This window comes from Nelusetta ayraudi, unplaced genomic scaffold (assembly GCF_046127955.1).
Source record: "Nelusetta ayraudi isolate G7.1 ecotype Tasmania unplaced genomic scaffold, CSIRO-AGI_Nayr_v1 ptg000084l, whole genome shotgun sequence".
In the NCBI taxonomy this organism is placed as follows: domain Eukaryota; kingdom Metazoa; phylum Chordata; class Actinopteri; order Tetraodontiformes; family Monacanthidae; genus Nelusetta; species Nelusetta ayraudi.
This window is the reverse complement of record NW_027466134.1, coordinates 6,488,125-6,502,355: the sequence shown is the minus strand read 5'-3', so window position 1 is coordinate 6,502,355 and position 14,231 is coordinate 6,488,125. Positions and strand designations below refer to the sequence as shown.

General features: G+C 50.2%; 1 protein-coding gene across 3 annotated transcripts in view; it reads left to right on the top strand.

Moving 5' to 3' along the window:
- The first annotated feature begins 1,285 nt into the window (after window positions 1–1,285).
- The window catches only part of sh3rf1 (SH3 domain containing ring finger 1), a 31,259-nt gene continuing 18,313 nt past the window's right edge, over window positions 1,286–14,231 (top strand). For 2 of the 3 annotated variants that reach the window (XM_076045444.1, XM_076045443.1), the window contains exons 1-2: window positions 1,287–1,473; window positions 2,586–3,098. In XM_076045444.1, the coding sequence (XP_075901559.1) occupies window positions 2,718–3,098 (381 nt within the window). In that variant the 5' untranslated portion in view covers window positions 1,287–1,473; window positions 2,586–2,717. Of the gene's footprint in view, window positions 1,474–2,585; window positions 3,099–14,231 lie in introns of all 3 variants that reach the window. The other variant, XM_076045445.1, reaches the window with a different exon arrangement.

Sequence of the window (14,231 nt, the reverse complement as noted above, 5' to 3'; positions counted from 1 at the left end):
CGTGTTTGCATTTCAACACTGCGCACATTGATGATTGCAATCTATTTACAGCACCGGGAGTGCACAACAGAGGGCCACTACATCTGTCAAGGTTTTACCCTCCTTGATGTAAATTGGGACATATGTCTAACCATGTCCCCTCCTGCTTTTCTTGTCCCCATTTATAGGCAGTAGCGCAGCTGTCTCACCTCCATCACTTGTTTGTGTGTGTGTGTGTGTGTGTGTGTGTGTGTGTGTGTGTGTGTGTGTGTGTGTGTGTTGACAGAGATTGTGGGGTTTTTTTGCCCTCAGGTGCAGCCATTACTGCAGATTATTACGTTTCAAAGTCTACAAATCACTGTCACTGCCTCTCTGAATAACATCAAGCCATGTCCGACGAGGCCTTTTGGCAAACAACATGGAATGTGTGCAGAATCCGAGTGTCGTAATAAATACACTAGGGTCAAGCAGAAAACGAGGGCAGGGGCCATTGTCTCAGCCAAGGTACAGGGGCGGGTTGACTGGGAGGAAATATGACCTGAGGGCCTCCTGCCAGCTCCCATTGGATCACATGTGACACAGGAGAGCCACCTCCATATAAATCCTCTCCTTTATTGCTCATTTGTGCCCCCCCCCCCCCCCCCATCTCTCTGCATTGGCTTCTGAATGAGATAAAAATCAATCACACATTTATTGCTTGGCTCCGCACTCGTTGTGTAGTTGGACGTATATTTGGTGCTGTAATGGGTATAAGATGTGTTCCCCCCCAAACTCCAGGCTGCCTTTTTCTGAAGCCCAGGTTTGCTAACTGGGTGCTAATCTCTGGCCAATTTTGTTGTGTACGCTTAGCTTTTATTTGTGCACTAACCCAACAATACTGGCAATGCAAGATTCCATTAAATGGGATAAGGACATTGGCCATTTCTTTCTTTTCTTTCTTTTTTTTTTTTTTTTTTTAGTTTAAGAGAATGCTTAAACTAAAAGCTGTTGCTAGACGATCCAATTGACCATTTAGCTTCAATTTTAACCCCGATATGTAGTCAAAGCCTATTTTTAGGGTGAGCAATCATGTCACTGTAACACTAACAGCAAATGACAAAAAAAAAAAACCGAATTCAACTAAAATCCACATATTCAACAACATAAATGGCCACATACTTTTGCTAATTGTGTCCTATTTTCTGTTATCGTGTATTTCTGTAAATGTTACACACTGTCGAATGGGGCTTCGCCCTCCCCCTTTGTGAAGCTTTTTCTTCCGACGGCCCGTAAAGTACGCAAACCTCCCCCCCTCCCCTCTTATTAGCAGCGGCACAGCGAGCGGAGCAGCCGGACAGAAGTGGGGCTGCTAGCATGGCGCTCGGAGTTCCGTTGTCTCCCCTGCGTTCCTTGTCGTGTTAAGGTTCGACTTCAGCCGCCGATAGAGTTGTTACTCAGAAGCCTCCAGAGAACACCGGCACACACCCGAGGGAAGCGTTTCATTTGGGTCAAAGAGTGAGTACTTTTTTTGTTCTTTTAATTTAACGCGTAGCTTGCTGCCGAGTTTTAACGTTAGCAAGAAAGCGGAAATAATTGCGAGATTTCTCGCAACAAGACAAGGGTCTGTTTTTTTGGAAGCGGCAAGACAAATTTCTTGTCTATTTCCTTTTTGTTTTATTTCTGTTGTGTTTTTGGTTGGTCCTTTCCCCCCAGTTAACTCTCGTACAACCGTTAATTCGAGTACGGACGCGGCGAAAACTTTAAATCCGTTTTCTTTGAGGGGCGACAGCGCTCATGTTAGACCCCCCTCGTTAGCGAAGCGAGCGATCTTTGCTATCGGACTTAACTAGGCTAAGTTTGCCACCGCGGCACCTCCGCTCGCTTTTATTGCCCCTTGTTTAGCACTTTTGGCGAGATAGCCCCGAAGTATTGCGCAGAGGAACCGCCACTGGCACGAAACAAGTAAACCGTGCGTACGTTGTCTCCGTGCTGCCATGTGTTACGTAATATTGACATTTTTCCTCCTCCCCGGAGTAATGTTTAGTTACTGTTGTACGTGACGGGTGTGACGCTTTTTTCCCCCTTTTTTTGGGGGGGGGGGAGATTTAGCGCTTAATGCCTTCTCGTGATTACCGCGCTCTCGTGAGATAGCGCACACACGTACGCGGCTCCATCCAGCCGATTAGGACGCAGCATTACTGGTACTTTTATTGCGTGTCAGACACGCAGTGTCGATAACGGGCTCGGTAGGTCGATTTTTATCTGGTTCTCGAGGGGGCAAATCACGGGCTGACACTCCCGCTGCAGGGTTTGTCTGTTTCCTCTTAACGCTCTAATTGCTCCAATATAGTCATTTCCAAATGTTAATTAACCACTGTGAAGTGAATTAAATGTTCCCGTCCTTTCTGCTCCATATTTATGACGCTAATGAGAGACAGTTGGTCCGCTTGGCTATTATTGCGTTGTGGCTTTTCCCTTCAGTTTTTTTTTTTTGCTTCGTCTTGCAAGACAAATTGCTGCAGTTTCTGTGCTCAACAAATGAATTCCAATCTTACATTTAACTTTGCGAGACCTACCGCCACAAGCTGTTTCTCGCCTAATTTATCTGCATCCTTTGACCCTCACAGTTGATGCAGATGCCATGGCCACGGTGAAGCTATGGGAGTGACGTGACGGCGTCGGTCCTTCTCCCGAGCAGAAAGCAAGTCGGCGTCATGTCTGTCTGCTGAAGGAGGTGGGAGGAGAACGCACGCGCGAGAATGGACGAGTCGGTGCTGTTGGATCTGCTCGAGTGCCCCGTGTGCCTGGAGCGGCTGGATGCCTCGGCCAAGGTCCTCCCCTGTCAGCACACCTTCTGCCGCCGCTGCCTCCAGGGCATCCTGGGCTCGCGCGGCGAGCTGCGCTGCCCCGAGTGCCGCACGCTGGTGGAGTGCGCCGTGGACGAGCTGCCCAGCAACATCCTCCTGGTGCGCCTCCTGGACGGCATCAAGCAGCGGCCTCGGCGGGCCGCCCCGGGACCAGGCGCCTGCACCAACGGCACATCTGGAGCGGTGGCCAGAGCGCACGGCGGCGCCGCCAGGGAGCCCGGCGCGCCAGGGGCGCAGCCGCAGCGAGCCCAGGCCAAGAGCAACCTGGTGCGGGTCAGTATTCCTCCGCCGTGACCCGTCGCGGTTCAGCGAGCGCGGATCTGTGTTTCCCGTCGTCGGGGTCAAGCTGAAACAAAACGGGGGGGAGCGGGAGGGGAAAGTCTGCGAGGATTAAAAGCAGCGTGTTGCATTGCTGGCTTGCTAATCTTCGCTGTGGATTAACCGTTATCATGGTGATCCCAAAGCCAGCCAGCCGCTTGACTAGCAGCCCACCGTTACTAATGACCACGATTGTGACGGGTTATTAGTTTAGCCAAGAAATCATTCCGCTCTGGCCCGGACTCTTGACTTTTTCCTCCCCTCCAAGAAAGAGTTCCTGAGCTTTTGATAGTTGTTGATGATTTTTATCCGTTAAAGTCTGTGTTGCACTTTCAGGATTCTCACTGAAGCGTTTCTCCGCGGACGCACATGAGAAACGCAGGGTGGGAACAACAGAGTGGAAGTATTGAATGCCTGCGTTTCAGCAGTTTTATTGAAACAGATGGGACAAATTAGCTTTCGAGAGGGGAGTAGGAAACAAATATGTTTTATCTCACCAAGTCTCAGAGGAAGAGAAAGAAAGAGAGGCGGTCTTAAGTAAGTTTTATGTTTGTTTTTGTTGCTGCACTTCAGCAAGAATGTGCAACATAAGAGGAGCCACTGGCAGCAAACACCACACAATATCTCAATGTTATAGTGCACATTCTTCTTGTACCAGTACCCTGTTATTTATCTGCTTTCTATGAAAAGCCAAAACTGCATACTTAGTATTTGGTAAGACAAATTTTTCTTGATTTCCAAGTTAATTTTCTTTCCGACTATTTACACACTTGTGGGAAAACGACACTGCTGCTGCTATCTCTTGATTGCCTGGCGTCATTGTTATTTTCCTGCCATTTGTTTCCACAAATTTCACAAAAAAAAAAAGTATGGGCCCCATGGAGAGCAGCTCTGGTCTCGACGGAGGGAGGATAGTTTAGATGAAACGATGGTCCTTCATAGAATTACTGGAATGTGGACGCGTGCTGATAGTGTATCTGCTTGCTTGGCATGCAGGTATGGAGCTCAGAGACCGTCCTGTTAACGGCTGGCTGCAGACCTGCCTCATCTGCTGCACAGTAGCGTGACTCAGTGGCTGCCGGCCCGTTTTGGAATTTCCTCTCAGCTCCGATGCACCTGCTTTTTGGACGTAAAGGAGGTGGAAACTTGGAAGCGGCGTGTAGTTTTTTTTTTTTTTTAATGCTCTGAGATTCGTGCAGTTCACTGCGGTCGTTCGGTCGTGGTACAGGAGTGTAAAACGCTGCTTCAGTTCTGCTTCCAGCAGCTGTGTTGTGGACCGTCTGTTGGCTGTTGAGTCATTGCGCCTCGGGTTCGTTCCGTTGACGGAGGGAGAAGGAGACGAGGCTCCGCTTTGCAGGTGCCGTGTTTTCCAAACATAAAAAGCTGAGATCAAAGCTCTTTGTGCGCCGCCCATTCTCATCTCAGACGGCCTGAGCGCTCCACTGGCCCTCGAGTGACGCCCTCGCTCTCACTTTTTTCCTTTTTTTTTGTTCCCGGTTGGCCTCAGACTCTCTCTTTTTTTTTTTTTTTTTTTTTTTTTTGCAGGTCCCTCAGAGCTTGAAGCAGCTCCTGTGTTGCCGTCTCTGATCAGGCTCCACCTCCGATTCTTAAATGACCAGAGAATGGCCGCGAGGGGAGGGAAAGGCGGGGGGGTGGTGGCGGGGACTGCCTGACAGATGCACAACAGGGTTTTGTTTGAGGCCCCCTCTGATCTCGCTGACCGGCCGACACGTGTAGAGTGGCCGGGAGAGCTGAGGGAGAGATGTGTGTGCGTGCGTCCAGGCTCCTGGTAAAGGAAGCTGATGAGTGTCAAGCGACGGTTTGGTGCGTTCCCCCCCCGCTCCTGCCATACGCAGGCTCCTCCGCCGCCGTGGCCCGACACGCCGCCGTGGCGTTTGCTTTTGACCCGGAGAATCCTCCTCCTTCGCCGTCGTCTGCCCTCCCCACGACCCCCCCCTCGCGGACACACCTCCGCGGTGCTCCGTTACAGCCGTGTTTTGTCTTCCTCCCGGCCCTCGTCGACTCGTGTAACACGGTATTTTGTTCCCCCGGATTGAGAGCAGATAGCTCGGCGGTGCTCTTGCGTGAGAAAGAGTAAAACCGTGGCGTTTGTCTGCGAGGGGTCAAAGGTCGGGGTTCAGGAGTCACGGCAGCCAGGGGTTGGAGCCATCGGTGGGGGTGAGGGGGTGATTCTGTGGATGTCTTCAGTTATCGTGACAGCGCTCCAGTCAGTTTGGCTCCCTTGAACTCTGGAAGTGCCTTCCAGGCTGATAAAGTCCCTCTCAGCTGATGGATCAGGTGGTGCTCGATGGTCTTGGTCACTTCAGGAGCTCCAATTTTCGTCATTCTTATGTTTTAAACAATCTCTCCACGCACATTTCAACTAACTTTCTACTTGCATTTCTTGTAGTTCCAGACAAATCACAACGGCAATAGAGAGACACTTGGAATTCAGGATGCAAGTTATCGATTAACACATTAATCGTTAGTTGATTGACCTTGAATTTTTCCCGAGAATCTAAATTTCCCAATGAAAAATGTGTAAGGAAATCATGATTTAACCCTTAAGTAATGTTGAGGGTCCAATGTGACCCATTTTTACATTGGAGAACAGCAGAAACGGCCTTAACATTTATCCTCTGACTTTAAGTTGACTTCTAAAGGGTCACATTTCAACTTGTTCTAGGCATATTATGACCATTACAGTAGCTACATGTGTTCAACACTTTTATAATGATTTTAACTACCCATGTAAACAATGTTCAATTAATTGCGACTAATTTAATTTAATCGATTCACTTCTTAATTGACAATTAATCGCTAATCCTTTAATTGTTAACATCCCTACTTGGAATATATTTGCACTCACCACAACCTGTAACAAAGAGCCAGAAGATGTGTGTATGTGCTTGTGGCTAGACCATACTGAGATATTTAGAAATATTAGAGGAGATACAGAAAACCAAAAAAAAGAATCAGTTATTAGACTGTCGGCGGCACACAAGCACATGTCAAGATCTCGAAGCAGAACTGGAGAGAGAGAGTGAGAGAGAGAGAGGTGCTTCCAGAAGCTGTGGCTGGAAATAATGGAGAACTCTCAGACGGAGAGGCATTTAATGGAGCGCTGACAGCTCTGTGTTGGTGAGAGCCGTTGTTGCAACGCAAACAAGCCTGCCAAGACTTGGAGCCACCGGCCGACCTGGCCTCCTCAAGTGAAGCAATTCAACAGCGCAGCCGCTGTCACGTCATCAGTGGAATGCAGCCATTTCATTTATTTTTCTTTCTCCACAACATATTGTTTTGCACAAAACGTACAGGAGCGGGGACCTGTACCTCTTTGAGATGTAGCTGAAGTGTTGCCTGTCGTTAGCCTGCGCCTCGGATCGAACCTCCCAGACTGGTTCCTCTCCACCATTGGAGCAGCGAGGAATATCCAACCGCTGATTTATTTACTCTTATTTGCCGTTGGTTGTTGGGAGGAAGCGCTCTGGTGGTGCAGGAACTCCCCAAGACATTGTCGCCCCTTCCCCAACCCCACCCCCCCGACGAGTTATTTTTATAGTAAAACTGCGGTGGCTTCTTGTGTTTCATGTCCTCGCAGTTGATTTATTTCCCTCGGAGGGAAAAATGTTGTTTATTGGTTCCTTATGCAGAGGTATCTCATTAAAATTCTTGTGCACCTCCCTCGTCTGAGGTTCGGTTCGAGCGAGTGAGTCACTGCCGGGCCCTCTTTGATGACATCATGTTGTTGCCGAAGCCTTTCCTCTTGGCCCGCTGGCTGACCTCTGGCTGCGCCACGGAACCCCGTCATTACACCCTCACGCTGCCCACATTCTGGCAAACACATACTTACTGCCTCTCCTCTGGGATTTTTCTCTCTCTCTCTCTCTTTTTCTCGAAAAAAAAAAAAGCGCTTTGGTCTTTTGGTTCCTGCTCTCTCAACACACTCGCACTTTTCTCTCGCCTCCTCTGTTTTTCCCACCGAGTCGACAGGCAGCCATGACCTTCTGGACAGCGTCTCGGGGGAGTCGGGGGGGATGGGGGGGAGGGACTGTCGGCCCACCTGTAATTTTCTCTCAACACCAACACCCCTCCACCCCTCCCATATTCCCCCTCCTCTTCCCCGGTGTCTAAATCCTAGCTGGAGCCTGTTAAAGGCCTAATGAGATTACAGTTTATTAGACGCAGAGTCGGCACCGGGCCCGTCCTCTTTTTTTTTTCTATTGCTGACTGCTGACTCTCATTCTGAGGGAAGCCACCTGTGTGTGTGTGTGTGTGTCTATAGTTGGAGCGCTGGGCCGGGCTGAGCCGAGCCGTGGGTTCCTGCTCGTTCCCCTGGATTGCGCCGCTAATGCACACTGACATAAAGTCATTAAAGCTGCGGCGGCCAGATCTGCTCTCGAAAATCGCCGCCGTTCACACAATTAAGCCGCTTTCCATGTTCCAGCGTGATGCTGCTCCCCTGATAGAGTGAGCGGGTTTTTTTCCTTTTCCTTTTTCTCTTCGTGTAAGGCTTTCGAGATTAGCCAGACCCACAAAAGGAGGGGAAGAGTTGACTTGTTTTCTTCCTTCTCCCTGTAACCTCCGCCCTCCCCCGCCCCCCCCCTCCCTCCCTCCCGTCCCGGATGCAGCAGGATGTTTTGTGTGTGTGTCTCTGAGGAATGCCTTGAGTTGTCGCAGGTCACTGTTTTCCCCCCCTCTAACACCAGCGGGCTTGTCTGGTCCCGTCCCCTCACGTTCACCTTCGCAGGTAAATCCGTCTTTAAAGTGGCAACACATGTGTAACCCCCACCCCCCCGACACTCCCAAGGCGTGTTTTCAACTCCAGTCGTGGAGACTTTGAGCGTATGGAAGAGCAGGGTTTGTGTCTCAGAGCAGTGGTGTTGATAATCGCACTCGGTATAAAAGTGAGCACCTGAAAGCCCCCCACCCACCCCCACCCTACTCTCCTATCACGTTGCAAAGACATCTTTTCATGCTCGTCCAAAAAAAAGTGCGAGCCAGCTGCCAATCGTTTCCTGGACACGCCGCGCCGTCTGGCTCCGCACCAGCGGTAATGAATACATTTAACCTTTATTGTCTGGGTTTCGCTTCCCCCTTCAATCGAGCCGCGACGACGTCTCTTGTTATCATAAGCGTCGTCTGGGTGTTCCTCCGACCAAAATGACAAGTTTGCCCCGCGGCCCGGGCTTCCTCGCTGCCTCCGGCCTCGTGTTTCATCTCCTCCCAGTGTCTGTCAGCGTGACGCTAGTAAAGGGAAGTACCCATGACCGGCCCGCCTCGCCCGCCGGGGCAGTGAAAGCCGTTCTCTGCCGCTGTTTTATGTGTCTGTCCTGCACCAAAAAGGTTCCTTGGGGTTTCATTTCAGCCCAGTGTTTTGTTTTCCGGATCTTGTTAATCATTCTTGCGTTTAGGCACGGTCAATTCTTCTTCCTCTTCTTCTTTTTTTTTTCTAAGGCTGCCAGGAGAAAAATTCCAATCATTTGAGCAGTTTTTGCTTTAAGTTCTTTGTCAGCTGTTTGAGAACATGTGCCTCGGTTTTGTCGCCGCGGCCGTTCCAAAACTGGCCCCCCAATACCTGCCTGGCATCGACCGCGCACTCTGACCTCTGACCCCGTGTTGTGATTGGAGGGCAGCCATTGGTCGTCCATGGGCCGTTTGACTGCTGGCATGTTAAGTGTTCAGTTCCCATCCCCAAGGCGGAAATCATGCTTTGCTAGAGAGTTTTGTTTTCAGTTGTTTGACCTTTTGACCTGCCAACTGTTAGTGGCTCTTCAGGCAAGAAGCAGCGGTGGCGGTGGTGGCTGCTGCCTCTGGCTCACCTCGCTGCTCACTGCCCAGAGAGTTGTGTGGTCCCAGGCCACCGCCTACTCCTCCTCCTCCTCCTCACATGTGTGGAAATATGTATTTGAAAGGATTCCCTAAGATCTGCCGCATTTCTCCGTAAGCCGTGTGCGTGTGTGCGTGTGCGTGTGTGTGTGTGTGCGTGTGCGTGTGTGTGTGTGTGTGTGTGTTGATCTGGGCTATCTGCTGAGAAGTTTCCTGTTTTTGTTTGAGGCCCCTGAAGTGCAGTTAATCTGCATGTGTCCCCTGAGTGACATCTTCCTCCCAGCTGTGGAAAGGCAATCGAGGACCAGAGGAGGATGAACGTAGTTTAATTGAAAACACTTTGCCGCACCGGATGCATAAATTACACGTTATGGCTTTCAAAACGAGGGGGTGGGGGGGGCAAAAGAAAAAGAAACCTCCTAGAGAACAGACTGCATCTTATTACCCAGGTTTGAAGTACAGGTTGTAATTGATTTAAATGGCACGCGGGGTGGGGGGGGGGTGAGCAGATGCTCTGAAATATGAACTTCTAAGCCACCACCTGCATTTGTTATCATAAGTAATGGTGCCATAATCACCTCCAGTGGGTTCAGAGTCCCGGGAGGCTGACGGAGGGACACGGTTGCCGTCACTCTGTGGAACAATAGTCCAGGTAACAAGACGGAACTGCAGCAAAGAGCGGTGTTCTTAGTTTGCTTGCACGTGTGAGGTCTCCGGCCCGCCGGTCTGCAATTCATTACTCAAACGGACTTGAACAGGGCCGAGTCTTTGCTGCCTCCCATCTGTTATGTGCCGTCTGCGCGAGGAAAGATTTACCATCGCGCCCGGCGTCGTAACTTCTCCGCTCGTAGGGAAACGTAGTTCGGAGCCAATTTGTTTCACACAAACACAAACCCCCCCGGCCCTGTGTGAGTTTTGCCTAACCAAGCCGGCCTAATGTTTGTTTTAATGACTCACAGGCTGATTTCAGACTGGTGAGGGCCCTTACGCCGCCGCTGACTGCACACACCCACAAAAACACAGGTGTGTAATCAGTACACAAACGGATCTGGGGCAACGCCGTGTTTTGAAATGTCAGCGCAGGTTGGCGGTGGCCAGCCCGTATTTCTGTTTGTGGTGTTGTTGTAGAAACTAGGTGATCCTCATCGTCTCGGCCCGCACACCGAGGAGAAGACGCTTTTTCTCTCTCTCTCTCTCTCTCTCTCTCTCTCTCTCTGTGTGTGTGTGTCCTAGCACAGATCCAGTAAGCCCAGAGAGGGCCCGAGCATCTGTGTGTCCTCTCTGTTCCGTCCTTAATGGTATAATTGTGCGCTGAGTCGCCACAGCAACCTCCATTTATGCAATGTGAGTCTGTGCCAGCAGGATCGCCTGTCAAATGTTGCTGCTTTTATGAAGCCTTCTCCTGTGTTGGCTTCCCAAAGTTGATCTGCTCCCAACCAGACACTGGCAGCAAACAGCAGCCGCTCTTACTGATGTTTACGGATGCAACACTTGCAACGAGAAATCAACTTTCTGTTGTCCCTTATCAACATATCATTGTATACGCATTATCCTGTAGCTATCGGTATAGTTTGTTAGTTATTTTTCTTCTTCTTTTTTTACTTAAAGAAAGTATACTTGAATGCCAAACTGCTAACACTAATAGTGAAAGCTGAAATTATAGTGAACGCTGTTTGCAGTGCAGTCCAGCTGCACAGACTGGACTAAATAAAAAGTCCATGCAGGCACCAGCAAAAGTTTATGTATATGCGGCCGTTGTTTATAGAGTTTCTCTCTTATTATTTATTCCTCCTATATTTCTTCATCTAAAATTCCTGCTGCCGTAATGTGCAGCTTCCAAACGTGGGATTAATAAAGATCTTTCCGACTGCTCCTTCTTCATGCTGCCCATAAAGCTTGCGAGGGCCCAAAGAACCCAACTCTTCCTCCCCAGTGTGTCTCCACCCCCCCCCCCCTCCTCCTCCTTCCTCCCACCTCAGTCTCATCCACAGTGCTTCGCTAGCGTTGTCTAGTTGACATGAAGGAAACATCGCGCCTGCCTGCGACATCTGGGGTCGATTGGAGGGTGGAATGGACAAACACATGCATTCTCTGAGGAGAGTGAAAAATGGTCGGTGCCGTGCTGCTGGAGTCAGAGAGCAGACTCCTTGTGTTTGCCCCCCCCCCCCCCCGCCCTTGTCGACTCTTTGTCAATATCCTGCCCCCTTTTTTTTTGTTTGCACACTGTAGAGTCGCACAAACAGCAGCCGGGGCCGAGCGTCGCGCTGGAGAGGAGACGCACACATAATGAGACGGTCGGATTGACAAATGGGAGATACTTAAGCGGAGATCACAGCGGGGCTTTATTTGACGTTTAAGCAATTACTGTGTGTGTGTGTGTGTGTGTGTGTGTGTGTGTGTGTGTGTGTGTGTGTGTGTGTGTGTGTGTGTGTGTGTGTGTGTGTGTGTGTGTGTGTGTGTGTGTGTGTGTGTGTGTGTGTGTGTGTGTGTGTGTGTGTGTGTGTGTGTGTGTGTGTGTGTGTGTGTGTCCTGCGGAGTTGAACTCCCTCGGTATAAATCACAGTGGGCTCTGGCTGGAGGCGGCCGAGCAGGTGGCCCACCATGAATGACTAAAGGGGGGTGGTGGGGTGGCGTTAGGGGGGGACAAAAGTCCACAGACAGTGCACGCTTTCACCAGCACAGTGGAGAGTAATGTGAGGAAATGCTTAGTATTCAGCCCGTATTGACTGCCGCTCAATACACTGATACTGTGACACTTGTGCACTAATTCCTCCTCTGTCGCAGATACAAGAGCGCTTCAGCTCTAATCCAGCTTTTAACGACGCCCCATCGGAACGGGGCTCAGACAGCGGTAGTTTTTTAGCCGCGTTCAGACTGCCAGCCATAATCCGATTTTTAGCCCGTCCAGATTGAAACCGGATGGCTCTTTCGCGGTCTGAACAGTCACGAATCGCATGAAATTCGAAATTTTTGCGAAATGGATTGAAGGTGATTGAAGGTGCGGAGCTCTAACTAGATGGAGCAGACAGGCGCAGTAGAACACCGCAGTCCCTGGACAGAGGAGGAAACTCATTGGCTCATCAGTGTGTGGGGAGATGCTGTAGCTCCATTCAAGCCAAGATGGGTCAATAATGTGGCCCAGTCTCAACAGAGCCGGATCCCAGTTGGACACTTGCTAAAAACCGTGTGGACAGTCAGCCCTAAAAATCAGATTTGAGAAGGAATCAGATTTGAATCAGATTCACGTGCTTTCCAGTCTGAATGCAGCCTTCATAATTTTTTTTATTTACACACACCGATACGCTGCTGATATGCAGCTTGTTGAAAATGATGAAAAGACTTTGGATGTATCGTTTGGACTATTGTAACGTCGATGTTATCCACCTTTATTGTGTTTGGCTTCAGGTGGAGTTCTGTTGTGTTCTCTGTGAAACTCAAGAATGGTTTTGTGGATTAGAACACGTCACCAGAGCTCCTCCAGTCCGCACTGAGGAGCAGATGGATGAAATTTCAGCCTGGGGTGCACAATGCCTCTGGGCTTCATCGACAGTTTTGTCATCTTCTCCTGATTGTTGGCGCACCAGACTTCAGAAACTGCCCGTTCAGTTTTCTTGTGCTCGACTTGTGAGTCAGTTCTTTAAAGAGAAAGGGGGGAAAAAAAAAACCTCACTCAGTCCCAGGTGTTTCTTCAGCCCAGCGGCCGGGCCCGTTGTGTCTGCTGCCGCTTCACGGACTCTAAACCTTCACGCGGTTTTGCTCCGGGATGGCGAGCGCGGCTTTCTTCCCCCACCGTGTTTTTCTTTCCCCTCCTTTTGATCCTGCTGTTTTTCTCCCGCGGCCTCCTCGCTCTGTCTCCTCTGAAATGCGAGTCTGCTCCAGCGTGAGCGACTCGCTAAGCCCGAGTGTATGAATTGGCAGAGGGATTCGGAGCGGCGTTCCCCTCCGCTTTTCAGCCAGGCAAGCAGAGTGGCTAATCTCGGGGGGCCACCCAGGACCGGCCGGCCTCGCTGGCTGCCGTTTCCAAGGGGCGGCCAGGTGAAGCGGGCAGGCCTCCACACATTAGCCCGCACCCACAGGCCTGCCAGTTCATGTGGAAGTGGTTTTCGTGCGATTGCTTTTTCACAGAGCTTTACGCACACACACACACACACACACACACGAGCCTATAAGAGCCCTATGAAAACCGCATGTGTGAGAGCTCCAGACCGTGTGCTCTTGCTCTCCCACAAATCCATACTCCCTCTCTCTTTCCCCCCTTCCTTTCTGATGACTAATCTATAGCTTCACCCAGGGCACTCGCTGGTGTGTTGCCCTTAGCTGTACGTCCCACATGCTGAATGTTTTTAAGAGGACCACCACTGTAAGGCTGGAACCTCACCATAAATCCCGGCTCTAACACATGCTGCTGGCCCTGCGGGGGCCCTGCCGCTCCTGATCCCGTCCCAGTCTACCTTCAAGGTGGCATTGAGACTGTAGTAGAGAGTCGCTCCTGATGTGATGAATGCTGTCTTTTGTTGTTACTGAGCCAGAAAGCACATACCCTATTCCTGAAAGCACATACAGCATCTTAATGCAACAATTTCCAATCAGGGTCTTTGAAAAGGATCAGCTGAAAATCATCACTCAGCTCTGATTGCATCAAGTCACACACACACACACACACACACACACACACCCCTCGAGAATTCCTCACTGCCATCATGTGTCCGTGCCTGTGCCACATTGTTGGTGGCTGGACCTTCAGCTGGCAGGGACGCAGTATCATCAACAACAAATGTGTGTTGGCCACCTGGACAGCGTGGAAGAGACGGACTGAAACCTACACACACACGTCATTGTACACTGTTTTGTCAGCAGTCGTTCCCCCCCCCCCCCCCCCCCCCGGAACACACACACAGCTCCTGGAGGTCTCCCTATGGGAGTGGACTCATGTCTGGCACTTGACACACAGCAAGGCTAAAAGGTTTCTGTCTGTCGGCTGCGATCACACACACAAGCCCTGATCTGGGTGACCAAGAAAACAAAAGTCACCTGTAACATTGTTGCCCTTTAAAAAAAGAAAAAAGAAAAAAAAGGACTAATAAGCTACGTTCAGACTGCCAGCCAAAATCCAATTTTTAGCCCATCCAGATTGAAACCGGATGGCTCTTTTGTAGTCTGAACAGTCACAAATCACATGAAAATACAATTTTTGCAAAAATGGATTGAAACCACCTTTGGGATGTAGTTTCAAATTTAGACAGAAGCGTCTCAGTCTGA